Source organism: Schistocerca piceifrons, chromosome 1 (assembly GCF_021461385.2).
Source record: "Schistocerca piceifrons isolate TAMUIC-IGC-003096 chromosome 1, iqSchPice1.1, whole genome shotgun sequence".
NCBI lineage: Eukaryota > Metazoa > Arthropoda > Insecta > Orthoptera > Acrididae > Schistocerca > Schistocerca piceifrons.
The window spans coordinates 166,242,572-166,265,942 of record NC_060138.1 but is presented as its reverse complement, the minus strand read 5'-3'; the positions used below and the strand labels follow the sequence as shown (position 1 = coordinate 166,265,942).

General features: G+C 39.2%; 1 protein-coding gene across 4 annotated transcripts in view; it reads left to right on the top strand.

Annotated features, from left to right (window-relative positions):
- LOC124789301 (huntingtin-interacting protein 1) overlaps nt 1–23,371 on the top strand; it is a 523,418-nt gene that overhangs the window by 482,418 nt on the left and 17,629 nt on the right. For all 4 annotated transcript variants that reach the window (XR_007016111.1, XR_007016110.1, XR_007016107.1 and 1 more), the window contains 5 exons: nt 6,279–6,476; nt 11,753–12,006; nt 16,746–16,898; nt 17,017–17,117; nt 18,216–18,445. Coding sequence is in view for 1 of the 4 variants with exons in the window: in XM_047256618.1 (XP_047112574.1) it covers nt 6,279–6,476; nt 11,753–12,006; nt 16,746–16,898; nt 17,017–17,117; nt 18,216–18,445 (936 nt within the window). In the remaining 3 variants the exon portion in view is untranslated. The remainder of the gene's footprint in view (nt 1–6,278; nt 6,477–11,752; nt 12,007–16,745; nt 16,899–17,016; nt 17,118–18,215; nt 18,446–23,371) is intronic.

Below are 23,371 nucleotides of genomic sequence, written 5' to 3'. Positions count from 1 at the left end.
CCCTTACGGCGCTTTCCGTGACCACCAGTGGCGTATGTCGGCCCCACATAATGCCACCCCAAAACAGTAGGGAACCTCCACCATGCTGCACTCGCTGGACAGTGTGTCTAAGGCATTCAGCCTGACTGGGTTGCCTCCAAACGCGTCTCCGACGATTGTCTGGTTGAAGGCATATCCAACACTCACCAGTAAAGAGAACATGATGCCAATCCTGAGCAGTCCATTTGGCATGTTGTTGGGCCCATATGTACTGCGCTGCATGGTGTTGCGGTTGCAAAGATGGACCTCGCCATGGATGTCTGGAGTGAAGTTGCACGTCATGCAGTTGATTGCGCACAAGTTGAGTCGTAACATGACATCCTGTGGCTGCACGAAAAACATTATTCAACAGATTGCGCACAAGTTGAGTCGTAACATGACATCCTGTGGCTGCACGAAAAACATTATTCAACATGGTGGCATTGTTGTCAGGGTTCCTCCGAGCCATAAACCATAGGTAGCAGTCATCCACTGCAGTAGTAGCCTTTGGGCGGCCTGAGCGAGGCATATCATCGATAGTTCCTGTCTCTCTGTATCTCCTCCATGTCCAAACAACATCGCTTTGGTTGACTCAGAGACACCTGAACACTTCCCTTGTTGAGAGCCCTTCCTGGCACAAAGTAACAATGCGGATGCGCTCAAACTGTGGCATTGACCATCTAGGCATGGTTGAACTACAGACGACATGAGCCGTGTACCTCCTCCTTGGTGGAATGGCTGGAACTGATCGACTGTTGGACCCCCTCCGTCTAATAGAGGTGCTGATCATGCATGGTTGTTTACATCTTTGGGCGAGTTTAGTGACATGTCTGAACAGTCAAAGGGACTGTGTCTGTGATACAATATCCACAGTCAACGTTTATCTTCCCGAGTTCTGGGAATCGGGATGATGCAAAACTTTTTTGATGTGTGTATGTTTACAACATAGAAGACAATTTGAGTATCACTCTTATATTGTTTGTAGATGGTGCTGTCATTTATCATCTTGTGTAGTCATCAGATGACCAAAACAAATTGCAAAATGATTTAGATAAGATATCTGTATGTTGTGTAAAGTGGCAATTGATCCTGAATAAAGAAAAGTGTGAAGTTATTCACATGAGTATTAAAAGAAATCAGCTAAATTTTGACTATGCGGTAAGTCGTACAAATAACCTGAATTGGAATGATGATATAGATAATGGTTTGGGGAGAGCAAACCAAAGAATGTCCATTGGCAGAACATTAGAAGGTGCAACAGGTGAACTAAAGAGACTGCTTACACCTCGTTTCTCCACCTTGTTCTGGAGTATTGCTGTGCGTTGTGGGATCCGCATCAGGTGGGATTGACAGACGACACCAAAAAAGTTCAAAGTAGGGCAGCTCTTTTTGTATTATTGTGAAATAAGGGAGATACTGCCAAAGACATTATATATGAATTGGGGTCCTGATCATTAAAACACGGGATCTTCTCATGAAATTTCAGTCACCAGTTTTCTCCTACGATTGCGAAAACATTCTGTTGGCGCCCACCTACATATGGAGAAATGATCATCACAATCAAGTAAATCAAGGCTAGCAGAGAAAAAATCTAAGTGCTCATTTTTACCGTGTGCCATTTGGGAGTGGAATGGTAGAGAGACAGCTTGAAGGTGGTTCATTGAAACCTCTGCCAGGCTCTTCATTGTGAATAGCAGAGTAATCATGTAGATGTAGATGTAGATGTTAATGTGTACAACCACATTTGGACAGAGGGCACGTTACCCAGACACTGGCATGCTGTTCTGCAGTTGACCATCTAGTCACTTTGTCCACCCATATTACGAATGATTTTCTGCGGAAATCCCAGACTGTGGCCACATTTTTTTATTTGGAGAAGACCTACAACTCCTGCTGGATAACTGATAGCCTCCATGTGGGGCTCCCATGGCTGCCTGCCCTGTTGCTTTGAAGACTTTTAAAAAGACTGAGTTTTCAAGGTGCATGTGCGTTCTACTTTGTCGGACACCTTTATCCAGGAAAACGGTGTGCCTGAGGGTGCCATCCTAATGTTGTCCGTTTTGCTATTGTCGTTAACTCTATAATGGCCTGTCTCCTGCCGGGCTTCTTCGGCTCCCTTTTTGTTGTCGATTTTGCTATCTGTTGCAGTTTTCCATGGACCTGTCACATGAGCGATGTCTTCAGCGATGTCTTGATCATATTTACTCATGGAGCATCAACAATGGTGTTCGTTTTTTCACTGACAAAACCGTTTGTATGAATTTCTGGTGGCTCAGTTGGTTTTTCCCAACATCTTTACATTTTGGGCCTGTTGCTTTTCCGTTTGTTTAAACTTCAAAATTCCTGGGGCTCGTGCTTGATAGGAAACACTCTTGGTTTTCTCATGTGTCTTACCTGACGTCCCGCTGTAAGAGGTCTGTTAATGTACTAAGTGTTCTCAACGGTACTTCCTGTGGTGCAGATGGACCCACCCTCCTCCATTTGTATTGGTCCCTTGTCCATTTGAAACTAGACTATGGGTGCTTTGTTCATGCATCTGCACGTCCATCCCTCTTACACAGTCTCAACACTATCCACCATCGTGGCATCCGTTTGGCCACTGGCGCCTTTCACACTAGCCCAGTTGACAGTCTGTACGCCAAAGCTGCTGAATTACCATTGTCTTACCGCTGTGACTTTCTCTTTGGCAGGTATGCATGCCATTTGCCGGCCATTTGTAGCCACCCATTCTGTGCTACCTCCTTCAATGACTTCTTTGATTGCCAGCATGGGGCCCACCCCTCTTCCCTGTTGCTTTCGGCACTTGCTCCAGCGGCTTAACTTCACACTACTTGCAACTTACCCGATGGGTGTGAACCTTTCACCACCTTGGCTTCATGTGGCAGCCCATGTTCACCTTCTCCTTCACTCGCTTTGTGAGGATGCTATTCCAGTCTTGCTGTATTGCCTTCAATTTCACAACCTTCATATGGAATTTCACGGTAGTACCTTCATTTATGCTGATGTCTCGGACTGACTGTAGTGTCGGGTGTGCCTTCGTCATTGGTGCAAACGTTTTTTGTCATTGGCTTCCGGCACACTGCTCAGAATTTACAGCAGAGCTCTTCTCCCTGTATCAGGCCATGGAGTACATTCACCAACACAGGCTTTTTCATTGTGTCCTCTGCTTAAATTCTTGCAGTGTCCTTCAAAGGCTCAGTGCACTGTACATACCCAACCCTTAGTCAATGGGTCCAGGAAAACTGTCACTTGCTCACTCTCGATGGAGAAACTGTGATGTTTATGTGGGTTCCTGGTCATGCTGGTCTGCCAGGAAATGAGGCTGCTGCCAAGGCTGCAGCCCTCGTACCTCAGCCCACTAGTTCCTATATTCCCTCCAGTGATCTCTGTGTTGCCGTCTGTCAGGAGGTGGTGTCACTTTGGCGTTACTATTGGTGCTCCCTTCATAGGAATAAGCTCCAGGCTATAAAGCCTCTTCCAGTGGCTTGGAAGACCTCCTTTTGGCCCTCCTGCCAGGATGAATTCATTTTACCTAGGGTATGTATTGGGCACTGCATTTTTAGCCATAGCCATTTGAGTGATGTGCCCCCACCACTTTCTACACATTGTGCCGAAGTTTTAACTGTCCGCCATTTCCTGACAGAATGCCCGTTTTTTAACCATTTACGTTCCTGCTTGGGTTTGCCGTCTGAGTTATCAGCCATTTTAGTGAAATGCGCAGGCTGTCAATCACGTATTACTTTTTATTCATTGTAGCAATATGGCAAAGGCCATTTAATTTTTAGTTCTGGACCTCTGTTTCTCTATGGTATATTTTATAGACCTTTCTCCATGTCGCTGTTTGTAGCTCCTCTGTCTTCGTGCTCTACAGTTTTGACTTTGGCGCATATGACCTAAGTTGTTTTTGCGAGAGAGAGAGAGCGAGAGCGCAACCCTCCCCTCTCCTTCTCGCAAGACTGAAACTGTGTGGTGACATACTACTATGTGATGATGTATGTCATCCATCTGATCTAGCAGACGGATCTCGTGCTGTAGCAGAAGACTCAACTCCCAGAAAAAAAACTGTAACATTAACTGCATGCATCTGTGGACGAAAGGTTTCTCTGTTTGCACCTCTTTGCTGCAGCATATGGTATTTTCCTGTAAAGCATGCTACTGGAAGTGTCTCTATCTTGGCACCGCCTGCACCAGTGCCAAGCTGCCCACACGACAAGTGCAGGGATCTAATGTTCCTTTGGTGTTAAAGCTCATGTTCAATTTATTTCATCATTAAAACTTAACAGCCTGCTGTACTGCTACCCGATAGGTGCACAACCCGTGAAGACATCAATGGAGAGTCAGTTTTGTGTGTCTGTAAAGTAAACAACAATGCAGGCTCCTGCAGTACCTATGGAGGACTAGTGGGTGAGATTGATACCTTGCTTCAGGGAAACAGTATTCAGAACCCAGCTCATGGTTTCCTGTCCTGAGCGTGGAGGATCCATTTCATGGAACCCATTGAATTCTAGCGAGTGCCGCTAAGCCCGACCTCTCTTTACGAATGCACGAACCTCTATGGAGCCACATCTGTGTCTGTTAAAGACTGAAATCTCCAACTTTGTCAGATTAGATTCACATACGGTACCTAAAATTTCTTTTATTTCTAATAGAATTTTGCTTTGATCTCTGTGTTAGACCAGCCCTGAAGAACATTGTGTTTCTCATGTCATCTTTAAAAAACTATGTTGACTGATTCCTCACTCACAAATAGCTGGGCTTTCCGTATTTGTACTTTTAATGTCTTCATCAGTGTCGGGGATTATTGGACCATCTCAATTGAGAGTTTTTGTTGAGAGACATTTCTTGTGGCAACTTACCTTTATAAATGCGTTCTGCAATTAATTGTGCCTGTTAACATTTCCTGTGCTGACCCGTCTATCTTACGCTCCACACCTAGCAAACTCATAGTACCTGCCTGTCCTATTCAGTGAGGAGCACAATTTCCACAAGAGCATTTTTGTGTTTTAATTTTTCATTCTTTCAGGCTTGAGAGACGGACTGTTTTGTAAATCACCACAAAATTCTCTATTTTGGTAATAGGAGCAATAGCTTCTGTAAGAAAATGTGTTCCACCCAGCAATCATACAGGAGTCTCAGTATGAAAGCTATTTCAGTTTTTAATGTACTGATGATTAAAGAAACCTTATTTTCTCATAAGTGTGTTGGTGTTGCATTTTCTCTGTTCATGGTCTCCAGCTTCCAGACAGACAAAGCACTGACTAAAACACGAGCTGTGACTTCTGATATTTGTAGAGTCTGTTCTGTGTTGTGTATCAGTTTTGTGTGGGGGGTCAGATGTGTGGGAACGCATCTGATCAGTATTACAACTTGCTGTTCATCATATTTGACGCACACACAGTAACCCTTTTCTTCCAGAGAAACTCGTTTTGTGTTTGTAGAACAATGCCACTCACTTTCTAATATTGTTGGTAATAAACTGAGTGTCCATTCTTTGTAGTGGGCTTGTAGTTCTCTCTAAGAAAAAATGTTTTCGTAATCCACCAGTGTAAAAATATGTTAAAATTTGTGTGGTGAGATAGAACAAATGGATTTTCACAATTTCCAATAAATATTTGATAAGCAGTAATTTGTAGGGGAGATTTATTTAAAACACGAAGAAATGTTCATGTAGTATACTTGTAGTAAATAATATAAGAATGACGTAGGTAACTGGCTTTGTTTGTCAGCTTATTATGAATTCCTTGGAGGATATGTCAATGAACGAAAACTTTCAGCTAACAGCCTCATTTATTGTAAGCATTTTGCGATTGGATAAGTTCAGATTCAGCTGCTCTGTGCTTTAGAATTTAACATTATCTCAATTAAGTGTAGATAATTTTAAAATAAAATAAATGAATTTTCAAACAAATGCTTCTAATGACAGCTGTTGTAATGACTCAAATATATATTTGTAGAAATTCCTCTTTTTGGTATCTATTTGTGACACCTGTTATCTGAAATATTTGCTTTAAATATAAATACCTGTAAAGTAATTTTGTAGCAAGTAGCATACAGTATAATAATTGCAGTACTGACATGCATATATTATTCAATCTCAGCATATTGTAAAGGATGTGATTACATAAATATCTTCATTAATGGTTTGAAACTTTCCCATTATCTCCATTATAATTGATTTTGATTGGTAGAAAATTTGCTGTCAAAATAACTCTTATGGGAGTGTGTTGTCTGAAAATTTGAAGATTGTTTTCATGTTGCAGATTATTTCCAAAGTCTGACTGATCCTGTTGTTGCATCATTGGATGACATCAGTGCATCGTACAAAATGTTCCATGACAACTCGGCAAACATAGATGACCTCTTAAAACATATTTCACATGTTGCTCACCTAATAGCTAATTATTTAATTCAAGGAAAAACTACTTCAAACACATCACCAGACATAGAATTTGGAGAGCGTAAGTTGTGTCTAGTTATAATTATTGATGTGATGTGTCATGCTCCAAAAGAGAATACTTTCTAAATGGAGGAAAATTCTACATTTTCTGTCTTTTTGTGAGAAACAGTTTTCATGGTTTTTTTTCTGTCATGTCTATCACTATTTTATATTGCTGATGTCATATTTAATGTGTGTACAACAGTTATGATAGAATTTTTAAAATTTCTTTTAATGGATAGATTGGTGTAATTTTGGGTGTTAAACAGTGAAATCATCCAGGCCGTTCTCATTTAATGGTACGAGTAGTTAAAGTTAATACAATTAAAAATGCAGACTATTTGTCTACAAAATCAACCATTAAAATGTTGCATATACAAGTATCCCTTGTACTGTTATCATTTACTTAAAGTACTGATAAAACAGTTTAAATGTATATATGACCTGCAGATTGCACAATTAATAGGATTAATTAGCCATAAAAGACCTATGAATCCTAAATAAGTGAATAGCCAGAACAGAGTACTTGATAACAGATAAGAATTGATGACTAATTTTTCTGTGATCAGTGAGGTTATACAAAATGTAAGCAATAGAACTGCTTTTACTGGCTGAGTATATGGTATTCCATGAATTAAAATTACTTTTACACTGAATGCATGTTATGCTTATCCTCTATAAATTGTAATGTATAGTGTAATTTAACTGGATACATAAAAAAATCGTATCACAAAGTGGCAGCAGAACACACACATAAAAGGAGGTTATAATTACAATTAGGCAAGCTTTTGTAACAGTGGCTCATTCTTCAGGCAGAAGGGTTAAAGGGGGAGGAAGAGGGATGAAGGAAAAGGACCTCGGGAAAGTCACCCAGAACCGTGCTTTAGGGGAGGCTTACCAGACGGGATGAGAAGTAAAGACTGATTGTTGAGGACTGCATTGGACGAGATTTGAAAACCTTATAGTGTAAAGGTGGAAGTCGGGCTAATATGCAAGACAGAGTTTACTGCTTAAACATTGTGCAGGCGTTAATAAGAGTGAAAAACTTCAGTGCAATGTACATAAGGGATGTAGGAGGGGGGCAGTGACAAATAGACAAGTAAGACATTGAAAGATGCGGAAGACTAAAATGGAGTGATGAAAAGAGTAGATACTGTGAAGAAAGGCTGAGACGGAAGAAATTAACATAAATTAAGGCCAGGTGGGTGCGAGAACCAAGGACATGTTGTAGTGCTAGTTCCCAGCTGCAGAGTTCTGAAAAACTGGTGTCTGAGGGAAGAATCCATACGGCACGTGCTGAAACAGGCAACGAGGTCACAATTGTCATGTTGTAGAGCAAGCTATATATTTTATCAATATAATAGAAGGAAACATTCCACGTGGGAAAAATTATATATAAAATCAAAGATGAGGTGACTTACCGAACGAAAGCGCTGGCAGGTCGATAGACACACAAACAAACACAAACATAGACACAAAATTCAAGCTTTCGTAACAAACTGTTGCCTCATCAGGAAAGAGGGAAGGAGAGGGGAAGACGAAAGGAAGTGGGTTTTAAGGGAGAGGGTAAGGAGTCATTCCAATCCCGGGAGCGGAAAGACTTACCTTAGGGGGAAAAAAGGACAGGTATACACTCGCACACACGCACATATCCATCCACACATACGTAAATATGTCTGCTTGTGTCTGTATGTGTGGATGGATATGTGCGTGTGTGCGAGTGTATACCTGTCCTTTTTTCCCCTAAGGTAAGTCTTTCCGCTCCCGGGATTGGAATGACTCCTTACCCTCTCCCTTAAAACCCACTTCCTTTCGTCTTCCCCTCTCCTTCCCTCTTTCCTGATGAGGCAACAGTTTGTTGCGAAAGCTTGAATTTTGTGTGTATGTGTGTGTTTGTTTGTGTGTCTATCGACCTGCCAGCGCTTTCGTTCGGTAAGTCACCTCATCTTTGATTTTATATATAAGCTATATATTTTGCCACTTACAGGGCTGGTACAAGTGTTGGTAGGAGGGTGCATAGGGCAAGTCTTGCTGTGGGGATGGTCACAGGGGTAGGAGCCATAGGGTAGGGAGATAGGTTCAGAAGGACAATAAAGTCTGACAAGAATATTGTGGAGATTGGGAGGGCGATGAAAACCTATTATAGGTTTGGTGGCTAAAATACAAGACAGAATGGATGTCATTTCACAGAATGATTTTAAGAAGTCATGGCCTTGTTGAAGTAGCTGATTAATACATTCCAGACCAGAATAGTACTGAGTGACCAGTGGTGTGCTCCGAAGTCGTTTTTCAGATGTGTCCAAATGACATCATTTACTCATGTAATGATGTACATTATGATGATGATGATGATGATGATGATGATGATGTATGTGCCCTATTTTATGTCCATTTTTTTCTAAAAGACAAGACTCATTATTACCTACATCACAATGTTCTCTATAGTAAACAGCAAACGATCTAGGATGCCATTTGGATACACCCGAAGAGCTTGAAATTTTCACTAATTTAAAAGTTATTGAATGAACAATGCATATCTAGATTATTTACAGCAACAGTTAAGTAATGTTTTACTTTTATTTTGAAGAGGCATTGTCTCCAGTGGCGACTGGTTATCGTACAGTAATGTGCTACAGCACACTGTGAATATTGCATTAAAATTATGCCTTTTCACTTTGAATGCAAGCCCGAAATTGCACTAACATTACACCATTCTGGTATGCTTATAGAACTGACAAAAACAGATTTTGTAGTGCTCTCTCTGCAATAATTAGAAACTAATGTTGAGTGCTGAAGTGACAGTCAGCCACATTAAGATTAACTCAGAGAAGGAATGCAGCTGTCTGTTTTCTACTGCGCGTGCTCTGAAGTGACAACATCCCTTATGGCACTATCAAGGCTATGTTGCTCACAGCACTGAGTGAGTAATTTTCTTTGAAATTGTGTGTAGCATATTGTGCAGGTGTGCGGTATGAGAATGTTCTAAAGAAACATTGTCATGGTGGAAGTCTGGACAAGTGGTCTAAAGCACAGACTGATAATTTGTGGACCCAAGTTTGATCCGTACTGATACCAACATTGTTGTTATTATTTCTTCCATTATTTCCCTCACATTTTTAAACTATGAATTATAAAATTTGAAAACACCAGTTCAATTTACATACGTAAAATTAATATATTCAGTTTAGTTACTGCCTGAGTACACAAATAAATTCAGCATGAAAGTGTATCCTGTACGTGATCTGTTAAAGAGGCCCATTTCCAGTAGATCTTCGGAGGAGAAAATGAGATTTAAAGAGTTAGGTAGATGTACTTCAAATTTAAATCCAATAACAGAGGGGCATGGAACAAGGCTAACCAATTGGGTTTCGTAACACGGTAAATTTCGAAATACTTGCAAAATATTTTGATCAGATTCTTACTGTCCGGTATCAGTTGGTAAGCTCAAATATTCACAGTCATGAAAATCTAGGAGAAGATTTACATCAACTATCAAAACAACTGAACAAGTTATTAAAACACTAGAAAGCTAGTGGATAAGACTAGTGCAGTAGAGTTTTTGAAAAGGTCTCTACCAGAAACAAGAAAAGAGCTAAAGTTAATCTTTGAGAGGACCTGAAAAGCAGTAAAACAACCAGGAAAGTTGAAGGTAGCGTTGATACATTCACTACGTAAGAAAGGCAATAAACAAGATGTTAACAACAGTAATGACGACGGAGGAATTTCTGCGATTATATTGAAACAATAGTGGTAGGCAATTTAGATGAATATCAAGGTGGATCTGGGAAGAGCAGATCATGTTCTGAACAAATATTTAATCTGAAGTGAATCATCAGTCACAGATTACTGAATTCAAAAAGTCAGTATTTTTGTTTGAAACTGTGTAACATATTGTGCAAGCATAGAATATGAGGGGCTTTTAAAGCACCATTCTCACAACTTCACTGTGGGTGACTAGTCTAAAGCATGGGCTGGTAATTCGCTGACCAAGGTTCGATTGCTGCTGATACAAATGTATTTTTTTTAATTTGTTTATATTTTTTAATTCCTCACAGTGTTGAACTATTAATTATAAAAGTTACTGTGTAATGTATTCAAGTACATATTGTTGTGAATTGAAGTTGATTTTATTTATAATTTAGTTACCTAGTATTTATTAACCCCCTTTTCTTTCATTTTAAACTGATAATGATAGCACTTCGGTGACATGAGGCTGAATTGTACAATTAAAAAAAAAATGAAGACAGTCACTGTGTTTTTCTAAGACAATTTGCCTCGTCTGTGTAACTTTACATTTGCTTCAGAGTTGTTGTCAAAGTTAGTGATGCATTTTCGGAATTTGTTGTGTTATTCTGTAGCAATGATTGTGCAAGGATACATTGGACTTTGTCACCAATGTTGCAAATACACCATTGAATTTATTCACAGGAGAGTAGTGGTTACATGAGAGTCTCTAGAAGAATTCTCTCGTCTGCACATGCAACATAGGTCTCATTGCAGAACTGTCGATCATACTTTGTCATCAGTATCTCACTCTGGGCCCCCTGCTGTGAGAGACATGAAGTGCACAGTGATTATATTGAGGCTTGGCAGACATAAAAAGGGGCAGAAGTTTGGATTGTTATTGTTTTGGTAACATGACCAAAATTCTTCCATCATTTTTATGTATGTCCTACTTAAAATAAGTGCTAACAAAGATCTGTCCATGGTGGGAGTGCAGATAAGCACAAGGCTATCTTGCTGAAGTACTTGAGGACATCGTCTTAACAGTTTCAGGAATATAAGGTCTGTGGAAGTGTTAAGGTAATGAAATGAAGGTCTTGGCACATTTCTGGAATAATATTGTGGCTGAACAAATTCGTCAACAACGTTTTACTGAAAGAACACCATTGGGCACAGTTATATGGGTATAAAAAGTTGTCTGAGCAACACACTCAAACTTAAAAAATTCAATAGCTTAATAAAGGGGGCTTGAAGATGTATTAAGTAGCAGAAAATTTATTCATTCATCTCAGGTCACCTTCAGCAAAACTTTTCACTACTGTTCTCAATATGCATATTGGATTTCTGAATCAGTAAAAATCATATTGTTATCTCCTTAACTTTAATTCATATCAAAAGGTACATATATAAAATAATGTTTATAAAATAGTAATTCGACTGATTTTAAATGCCAGACTAATGAACTGATTTGTATCAATTTAATTTAACAGTAATAACTGTGAGTAATTAGTTAACTCTTCTTATATCTTATCAACGTCTGTGCTAAAATTTGTTTTGGGTTTTGTGTTTCTTCAGGAATTGCAGAAGCCTGTAAACAGGCTGGAACTGAGTCACTTGTACTTCTTGCAAGTGTAAAATCAGTGGCTCCATCATCGTCTATAACAGACAATGCAAACACTGTTAAGCAGAAAGTTAAAGATGTGACTGATTTAATGGAAAGACTGATAAGTCAGTTAAAAGGAGACTCTGCAGAAATGATAGAAGATCTAGTTGAGAATGAACTGTCAAGTATGGACAAAGCAATAGAAGAGGCTGCAGCTAGAATAGAGGTAAATTTCTAAATCATTTTTACAAATGACTGGCTCATCTCAGAGCATTAAACAGGAAATTTGTTAATTAATTATCTCACATGAAACAGATTGGCTAAGCTGATAAATACAGTTTTCCAACAAACATCAAATGATGAGAATTTAAAGCCATATTTACTGTTAATTGACCAGGACTGAAAAATCTTTTAGTATATAGCGGAGATGCTGAGTTGTGATACCCACAACAAAAAGATTCACACAATTAAAGCTTTCAGCCATTAAGGCCTTTGTCAGCAGTGGACACACACACACACACACACACACACACACACACACACACACACACACACACACACACACACGCGCGTACGTAAATGCAACTTGCATTTGTGTGTGTGTGTGTGTGTGTGTGTGTGTGTGTGTGTGTGTGTGTATACATGTACTGCTGAAAAAGGCCTTAATGGCCAAAAGCTTTAATTGTGTGAATCTTTTTGTTGTGCCTATCGTAACTCAGCATCTCCACTATATGGTGAGTAGCAACTTTCCTTCTCTAGTATTGTTACATTCCTTCCTAGATTTTCCATAGTTTGATTTAAATCTTTCAGTATTTTTGAAATGGAGACCACTTCCTGGTGCAAAATTAGTTTGGAGTTATAAGCGTCATCTCCAGACTGCAATGGGAGAATAAACACATACAGTGAAAATGTACATAGATATTAAAGTTGTTCTGTACAGTCTTCGCATGTACTGTGGTCATCCTGTGGAGAAAAAGAATACTAACTTAATATCAGCGAATATTCATTTCATATGTTGATCCGCTGTTGACATAAAAATTTTTAAATAATCATTCTGTTAGTTAAAATGAAATATCTGTCTTCTTGCAATTCAGAAACTTGCAAAAGATAGTTAAAACAGTACATCACAATGAACTCTGCTGTGCAGCAGAAACAAGATGGTGATCAAAACAAAGCTTGTTCTGATTTAACTGTCAGTATGTCGACCCTGGTGTTGTCAGTACTTGCAATGTATTATGCACATCTTGTTGTCGAATTTGTGATGTTGGTTGACAAAATGCATTACAGTAAGGTAGACTGTGACAATTTGACGTCAAAAAAATGAGAATATAAAATTATTTTAAAGAATAACAAGATAATTGAAGTTGATGATGAACTGTTAGTTAGTTAACTCTGTAATTTCATTTAGAGTCTCATTTTTCTACTTTTAGCAATGGATATATTATTTCCATTTTCTCCAAGATGCATTGCTGTGTCCTTTTTCATATATGTTTTGCTGTAGCTGGCTTGTTAGCTTTATCAAGTCTAAAACAGTCAGTGTGTTCTTTAAAATGGGTTTTAAAATGTCTGTGTATTTGGCCATTGTAGTATTTCTTGCAGTGTCTGAGCATTATAAATTCCTGATTTGCTCAGTTTCTCATCTTGTTCTGAAATATCATGAACCAGTTTCTTCCAAAAGTTGTTGTTGGTGCAAAAATGATACTGCAACATGTATCTATGTTTTTAAACTGCTTGGCTAAATTGTCTGAAATATGTATTTTGTACAAAATTATGTTTCTGCTGCACACTAGACTTCATTGACAGGTTGTGTTTTAAGTATCCTTTGCAACTTCATTAACAGTGGTCAACAAGATTGCAGCCATAGCAATGGAGGTATCTGAACACAACATAAGAAGACAAAGATTACATAAGAACAAAGTAGCTGACGATTTTAAATTTATGCGAACAGTAGACCAACATGCAACGTGAATGTTCTGTCATATAGATTATCCTTTTTCTCCACAGCACATCACAAGATGTACAGAACACCTTTAATATACAGGGTGTCCCAAAAAGAATGACCCAATTTTAACTTGTAACAATATTGAGCCAAATGTCACTAGGTAACTGAAACAGCACTAAATGTTATTGGCTGGTCTAGAGTTTCAGGAAAAATCCGCTACATGTCGCTATGAGCACTGACCTGGTGTTTGCAGCGAGTCTTGCGCAATATGGTGTCCACACAACAGAAGACGTATTGTGTTATTGAATTTAGTCCTACTCAATCAGTGATTGCAGTTCAGCAGGCATTTCATATTCGATTTCATGCTAAACCACCATCACCAAAGAATATTCGACAGTGATATAAACAGTTTGAAGAAACAGGGTGCCTCTGTAAAGGCAAAAGTGCTCGCCGACCACACGTTCCTGAACAAACAATGGAACAAACCCAACGAGCATTTGTGCGGAGCCCCCGCAAGTCTACGCATCGTGCTAGCCGAGAACTTGCGTTACCGCGTATGACAGTGTGGCATGTGTTAGGCGTCATTTAGCCCTCAAACCATATAGATTACAACTGGTACAAGCTCTTAGAGATACTGACAAAGTGAAGCAAGTGGACTTTAGCAGTACTATTCTAGAGGACATGGAAGAGACACTTTTTTATGTCATGGTTGATACTCGGTGATGAGGCAACTTTCCATATTAGTGGTATGGTTCACTGTCATAATGTGCATATATGGGGGCTCGAAAATCCTTATGAAACAATTGAACATGAATGTGTTTCATCAAAAGTGAATTTTTTTGTGCTGTTTCACAAAGCAAGGTTTATGGACCCTACGTTTTTGAGAAAGAAACCGTAACAGGACAATCATATCTTGCAATGCTACAGAACTGGTTATTCCCCCAACTTGACTCTGACAATTTCATCCATCAGCAAGCTGGAGCACCACCGCACTGGCACAGCAATGTGCACAGTTTCCTCAATGCCAACGTGCCTCAATGTTGGATAGGGTGTACAGGACTGCGAGACCAGGCTTTACACTCCTGGCCTCCTGGGTCCCCTGACTGAACACCGTGTGACTTCTTCCTGTGGGGCTATGTTAAACAATGTGTTTACGTTGCTCCCTTACCTCGTGACATTGATGAACTAAAAACCAGTATATCAGCTACTGTAGCTTCAGTGACAGAAGACACCTTACGCTCATTGGGATGAATTCGGCTATTGGCTAGATGCTGTCTGTGCAGCCAATAGAGGACATATTGAACATTTATGATGGATTTTTCTTTTCTGAGTAATTGAGTATACAATTTGTTGGTGTTAAGCCCTTCTTCCTAATAAATAATTCTATTTAAAATTGGGTCATTCTTTTTGGGACACCCTGTATATGCACAATTTTGCTGAAAATTATTGTTTTGTCATTGTAGCTTGGAGATGAGTTTTACACCTCATTAAATAATGTAAGTAGTCAACAAATTTTGTGGTTGGTAATGGTCTCTGTATAACCTTTTCATATCTAATAAGATGACCTGCTTCAGTATCAGCTCCATACTGGCACTTCTGCCCTTGAATTTATATTTGAAGTTTTATGTAATTACTCTAAAGTTTCTAAAAGGGCAATTAAAAAATTATATCACACCATGTATGAAATTTTTTGGAAAATAAAGAACATTTGCTCTCCTGATGTTTGGCTGTTTAGTGCAGCTAGTCCATAATTCTGAATTCATTTAAGTATGGAGGCTTACCATGTGCTATTTGCTCTGTACACCTACTCATACAATGAATATAATAAGGATACAGCAACAACAAATACGCAGTTGCAAGGTCAGGTAACAGTGAATCATGAATTATGATTTGATTTTTGCATGGCGGAAGAGCTACACTTATGTAGTGTATGATGAAGTTTATCACGACTGCGGCTTCTTTTCAGAACTTGTGGTTAGTGTTCAAGGATAGATTTTTGTCACTTGAGTGTGTGTGAACATGCTTGGAGGACAGGTGAGTTTAGAATTTTTTTTGTCTTCGTAGAAATGGAGAAACGTCCTGCAAGCAAGTCCTTTATGGGTGACAATTACTGCCTCCAGGATACTTTCATAAAGTATCTGGACCTGCAAGAGACTGCATAATACAAGAAGAAACTGTATAATATAATATGGACATACAGCAAATGCCAAAGTCTTCATATGATTATTTGCAGTAATTTGTTAAACTGAATGTTTCACAAATTTTGTAGAATTTTTAATAGATACATTAGAGACAAAATTTTTATTTTCTCAATGAGCTACTGAGCAGCAGGATTGATCAGCAAAAGAACTATAGTCTGAATCATCCAAATAATTTGACAATGTAAGCCTGCCAAGAGATATGTTTGTCTACTTTTGCTGTCCAAAATCATTAGGGCTGCAGATGCTCGTTTATGAAAGTCCTTTATACGTGACCTAGGGAAATAGCAGCATACATCTCGTGTTTTCTATAAGTTAAGACAAGACTGTTTGAGAGTTATTAGGTGCCACATTTGACTTCACAGTTTTACACCGTATGAAGCAAAAAATGTTTTAACACAATTAACAAATCATCAGATTTCACAAAACTTGTACAAGACCTTAGTGGTATATCAATCTTAAATGAAGAAAATACTCTGAAGCTACCTTCAGCCATTTGTATAATGAAGGCTTAGTATAAAACCTGGATCAACCATGGTTTTGTATGACAGTGACTCTCAGTATGGTGTTCCCTCCACCCCCTCCCCTCTTTTCACAAGAAGTGCTCTTTGTGATAGTTGAGGATAGCAGATGGACACTCAAAGCTAACTTATGACATAAATAGTATAATGATGGCTATTTGGAAACATTTGCTATAAAATTTAAGTGTAGAAGTTACTTAACATGCAACTATAAGTTTAAATTTGTGCAAATAGTGCATATAAATGCTGTGTCTCGTGTAATAATATTATGTTTTTGGTAATTCAGTTTTTATCTTTCTTTCAGGAAATGTTAAATAAATCCAGAGCTGCCGATTCTGGTATTAAGCTTGAAGTAAATGAGAAGATTCTAGATTCTTGCACCAACTTGATGAAAGCAATTAGGTTGCTTGTTCAGAAATCTAAACTTTTGCAAGCAGAAATTATTTCCCAAGGAAAGGTAACAAAACTTATTTAAAGTAGTATTTTTACAGGACATTGGTAATTGCTTTTTTCTGACTATTTTGGTACAGTAAGATATAATTTGCAGACATTGTGTAATTTTCATTTTGTGGCAGGGGACTGCATCTACAAAGGAATTTTATAAACGAAATCACCAGTGGACTGAAGGCTTGATATCAGCAGCAAAGTCTGTGGCAGTGGGAGCTCGTTTCTTAGTGTATGTCCATCATAAATCTGTAATACATTAACTAAGAAATTGGAGACATGTTACATACCTCTCAAATTTTATATTTTTGTTTACTAGCTTTATACTTGGTGTTGACCAGTTACTTACTTATCTCAGTTTGTAAGAAAAACTTGCATGTTTAGCTCTTCTAAATAGATCACCAGATTTTTTATTTATAAAAATTAACAGAAGCTTGTACAGAGTTCATGCTGTTTAAGTGAGCTGTGGCTTTCACATAGTTTTTGATTAATATAAATGTAATTGCTTCCCCACCCGATCTTTACTTCATGTAGAAAGGTGGGGACGGTTGAGGATGGGGGCCAACTTATTCCCACAGTAATATTTTTCCTGGGTTAGAAAATTATGCATACTGAAATTGGTTGACATTGTTCCAGGCATTCCAGAGTGATGCCTATTTTTCTGTTCTTTTCTCACTGCTACTACCTCCTCCCCCTCCCCCCCCCCCCCCCCCCCCCCTCCCAAGCGCGCGCACACGCACACTTTGAATCCTAGAGGTGTGCCACACATGTAATATTGTACACATTTGTTAAGAAAGATTCAAGACAATTGAGTTGACAGTTCTATAACCTTACTCCATTTGCATTGTTGTTTTGACTGGTCTGTAAAGAATGAGTATGACATTAGCAGGGGTTTTTGTGGTTACCTTTATTCAGGAATGTAATTAAAAGTTAGCACATTGTTGGTACACTGTGAAACAGTAAAGTAACATAGTCTGTCTAACCTTAATTATATGGACAATGATCTGAAATGATAAATTAGTATCCAGCTGTTAAAGCATTGACAGTTCTCAATCAGAAGTTACACACCGAACTTCTTTGTTCACTGAACGTGGTAATAATGGGGCAGTTGAGCAGTATGGTGACTAGGAATGTAATACCTATGTTTTTTATGTTATGTATGGAACTTCAAAGTTGTATGAACTTTTAGACAACGAAGTATATTCTGTTTAGATTCTCTGAAAGAAAGCATATTTTATAATAGAGGTAACAGGGTTATTTAATTGTTTATGTATTCTTCTTACAAGAAAAATTTTGATATGTTATACTGATTACTAATATTTACTTATAGATCGGCAGCAGACAAAGTTGTTAGTGGAAATGGAAAATTTGAACAGCTCGTTGTGGCATCCCAAGAAATTGCTGCAGGAACAGCACAGTTAGTTGTTGCAAGCAGAGTGAAAGCAGACAGGAATAGTACTAACCTTGCTGCCCTGTCCCAAGCATCAAAAGGTGTGACCCAGGCAACAGGTGGTGTTGTTGCAACTGCAAAGTCCTGCAGCCAAATGGTAGTTGACAATGGTGAGTGTGGTAATGTTTCTCAGTAATAAAATGCATAGGCTAGGCCACGTAAGACTTGTGTTTCATAAATGTGATTGTCAGATAATATTCTTATTTATTGGATGGTACTAAACCATTCATGTTGCAGAAGCTTTTCATTATATTTTACTTAGTTTTGACTGATAATACCAGATAGAACATTTTAATTGCTGTTTCAACCTTGTATGAGGCATCTTTGGAAATGGTTTATAATTGTGTTGTTTTACAAATACCACTGAGGCTACGAGCCCATCCTCTCGTGGGGTGATGAACTGATTCTAGGTCACCATGCAGATGCTAGATGGCAGTTGTGAACATTGTGTATGGTGAAAGGACAGCACTTGCTTCTTGTTAAATAAGAAAGCTGTGCACAAAACGGAAGGTAACATGTGTGGAGAAAGATGGACAACATGGTGTTTATGGAGGGAAGGAGTCTAAACAACAAATATTCATAGACATTTAACTCTGATGTGTGGTCAAGAAGCACCTGTGCAAAAGACTGTTTACAGCTGGATTAGTGGAGTCACTATTAGAAGGAAATCTGCGTGCAAGGATGTGAGTATGAGTCGTACATCAGTGTCGTGGTTTCCAGGGTACATTGAGGTTGTATCAGCAGCAGGGTATACAGTGACACCCTTACACAGATGTAGTAGTCATCAAAGGTGACAAGGAAAGTAGTCGAAAGGAGTGCTCCTCTAGCACAAGAAATGTGCGGCTTCACACCAGAAATGCCACGACTGCATGAGTTGCACACCATCTGTCTAAGCTTTGTTAGATAATGTGAAGGACACACTGTGGAGAAAGAGGTGGCAGTGACGAAGAATTGCAGGCAGCTGTCCACGAGTGGTTGCATTGTACCACCAGATAGTGGTTCCATAGACAATAATCAAGTTGCCATGAAGGTGGCAGCAGTGTACTGATGTCAATGGGGAGTATATTGAGAGAGCCCATGTACACTGACTCGCATTTCGTTAACAAATACAGTTGTTGTTGTTGTTGTTGTTGTTGTGGTCTTCAGTCCTGAGACTGGTTTGATGCAGCTCTCCATGCTACTCTATCCTGTGCAAGCTGCTTCATCTCCCAGTACCTACTGCAACCTACATCCTTCTGAATCTGCTTAGTGTATTCATCTCTTGGTCTCCCTCTACGATTTTTACCCTCCACGGTGCCCTCCAATGCTAAATTTGTGATCCCTCGATGCCTCAAAACATGTCCTACCAACCGATCCCTTCTTCTAGTCAAGTTGTGCCATAAACTCCTCTTCTCCCCAATCCTACTCAATACCTCCTCATTAGTTACGTGATCTACCCACCTTATCTTCAGCATTCTTCTGTAGCACCACATTTCGAAAGCTTCTATTCTCTTCTTGTCCAAACTAGTTATCGTCCATGTTTCACTTCCATACATCGCTACACTACATACAAATACTTTCAGAAATGACTTCTGACACTTAAATCCATACTCGATGTTAACAAGTTGCTCTTCTTGAGAAACGCTTTCCTTGCCATTGCCAGTCTACATTTTATATCCTCGCTGCTTCGACCATCATCGGTTATTTTACTCCCTAAATAGCAAAACTCCTTTACTACTTTTAGTGTCTCATTTCCTAATCTAATTCCCTCAGCATCACCCGACTTAATTTGACTACTTTCCATTATTTCAAGATTTTAAACATGGCTGCAGCAGCAACTGTTAAAATTCTTCACAATAAAGGATGGCAGCCAAAAACAGTTGCAGGTTAACCTGCAACTGTTTTTGGCTGCCATCCTTTATTGTGAAAAACTTTCCATTATCCTCGTTTTGCTTTTGTTGATGTTCATCTTATACCCTCCTTTCAAGACACTGTCCATTCCGTTCAACTGCTCTTCCAAGTCCTTTGCTGTCTCTGACAGAATTACAATGTCATCGGCGAACCTCATAGTTTTTACTTCTTCTCCATGGATTTTAATACCTACTCCAAATTTTTCTTTTGTTTCCTTTACTGCTTGCTCAATATACAGATCGAATAACATCGGGGAAAGGCTACAACCCTGTCTCACTCCTTTTCCAACCACTGCTTCCCTTTCATGCCCCTCGACTCTTATAACTGCCATCTGGTTTCTGTACAAATTGTAAATATCCTTTCGTTCCCTGTATTTTACCCCTGCCACCTTCAGAATTTGAAAGAGAGTATTCCTGTTAACATTGTCAAAAGCTTTCTCTAAGTCTACAAATGCTAGAAACGTAGGTTTGCCTTTTCTTAATCTTTCTTCTAAGGTAAGTCGTAAGGTCAGTATTGCCTCATGTGTTCCAACATTTCTACAGAATCCAAACTGATCTTCCCCGAGGTCGGCTTCTACCAGTTTTTCCATTCGTCTGTAAAGAATTCGCGTTAGTATTTTGCAGCTGTGACTTATTAAACTGATAGTTCGGTAATTTTCACATCTGTCAACACCTGCTTTCTTTGGGTTTGGAATTATTATATTCTTCTTGAAGTCTGAGGGTATTTCGCCTATCTCATACATCGTGCTCACCAGATGGTAGAGTTTTGTCATGACTGGCTCTCCAGAGGCCATCAGTAGTTCTAATGGAATGTTGTCTACTCCCGGGGCCTTGTTTCGACTCAGGTCTTTCAGTGCTCTGTCAAACTCTTCACGCAGTATCGTATCTCCCATTTCATCTTCATCTACATCCTCTTCGATTTCCATAATATTGTCCTCAAGTACATCGCCCTTGTATAGACCCTCTATATACTCCTTCCACCTTTCTGCCTTCCCTTCTTTGCTCAGAACTGGGTTGCCATCTGAGCACTTGATATTCATACAAGTGGTTCTCTTCTCTCCAAAGGTCTGTCTAATTTTCCTGTAGGCAGTATCTATCTTACACTTAGTGAGACAAGCCTCTACATCCTTACATTTGTCCTCTAGCCATCCCTGCTTAGCCATTTTGCACTTCCTGTCGATATCATTTTTGAGCCGTTTGTATTTCTTTTTGCCTGCTTCATATACTGAATTTTTGTTTTTTCTCCTTTCATCAATTAAATTCAGTATCTCTTCTGTTACCCAAGGATTTCTACTAGCCCTCGTGTTTTTACCTACTTGATCCTCTGCTGCCTTCACTACTTCATCCCTCAAAGCTACCCATTCTTCTTCTACTGTATTTCTTTCCCCCATTCCTGTCAATTGTTCCCTTATGCTCTCCCTGAAACTCTGTACAACCTCTGGTTTAGTCAGTTTATCCAGGTCCCATCTCCTTAAATTTCCACCTTTTTGCAGTTTCTTCAGTTTCAATCTGCAGTTCATAACCAATAGCTTGTGGTCAGAATCCACATCTGCCCCAGGAAATGTCTTACATTTTAAAACCTGGTTCCTAAATCTCTGTCTTACCATTATATAATCTATCTGATACCTTTTAGTATCTCCAGGATTCTTCCAGGTATACAACCTTCTTTTATGATTCTTGAACCAAGTGTTAGCTATGATTAAGTTATGCTCTGTGCAAAATTCTGCAAGACGGCTTCCTCTCTCATTCCTTCCCCCCAATCCATATTCACCTACTATGTTTCCTTCTCTCCCTTTTCCTACTGACAAATTCCAGTCACCCATGACTATTAAATTTTCGTCTCCCTTCACTACCTGAATAATTTCTTTTATCTCGTCATACATTTCATCTATTTCTTCATCATCTGCAGAGCTAGTTGGCATATAAACTTGTACTACTGTAGTAGGCATGGGCTTTGTGTCTATCTTGGCCACAATAATGCGTTCACTATGCTGTTTGTAGTAGCTAACCCGCACTCCTATTTTTTTATTCATTATTAAACCTACTCCTGCATTATCCCTATTTGATTTTGTATTTATAACCCTGTAATCACCTGACCAAAAGTCTTGTTCCTCCTGCCACCGAACTTCACTAATTCCCACTATATCTAACTTTAACCTATCCATTTCCCTTTTTAAATTTTCTAACCTACCTGCCCGATTAAGGGATCTGACATTCCACGCTCCGATCCGTAGAATGCCAGTTTTCTTTCTTCTGATAATGACGTTCTCTTGAGCAGTCCCCACCCGGAGATCCAAATGGGGGACTATTTTACCTCCGGAATATTTCACCCAAGAGGACGCCATCATCATTTAATCATACAGTAAAGCTGCATGTCCTCGGGAAAAATTACGGCTGTAGTTTCCCCTTGCTTTCAGCCATTCGCAGTACCAGCACAGCAAGGCCGTTTTGGTTATTGTTACAAGGCCAGATCAGTCAATCATCCAGACTGTTGCCCCTGCAACTACTGAAAAGGCTGCTGCCCCTCTTCAGGAACCACATGTTTGTCTGGCCTCTCAACAGATACCCCTCCGTTGTGGTTGCACCTACGGTACGGCCATCTGTATCGCTGAGGCACGCAAGCCTCCCCACCAACGGCAAGGTCCATGGTTCGTGGGGGGCAAATACAGTACAAAACCAGTTATTATAAATCATTTCCAAATGCCCCTTATAGTTATCAGTACGGTTTTAGTTGATTGTTTATTTTTCTACAGATCACTTTACAATGATATTAACACATTTCAGCCTAGTACAACCAAAAGTGTAATTAAAAGTTAACAAAATACCTAATAACTTAATATTCCATGAAATTGCAGAACTGTCTGAAGTCAATAACTTATTCCAGCCATCTTCATGCGTATACTGGCATAAATACACTGATGTCCCCTGTTGAAAATACCACCAGTGCATGCAATGGCAACTGGGTATGCTGTGTATGTGCTGGCAGGGTTTTAAACAGTGGAGCTCAGGGTACTTTTGCCAGCACACACCTGAAGATGGTCAGAGGACTCTGTGCTGAAATATCTTCAAAGCAGGTTACTAACATCCATCGGTTTGCTTGAAATTTCATGGAATACACTATATGTCAGGAAAGTTCTAAAGTTCATA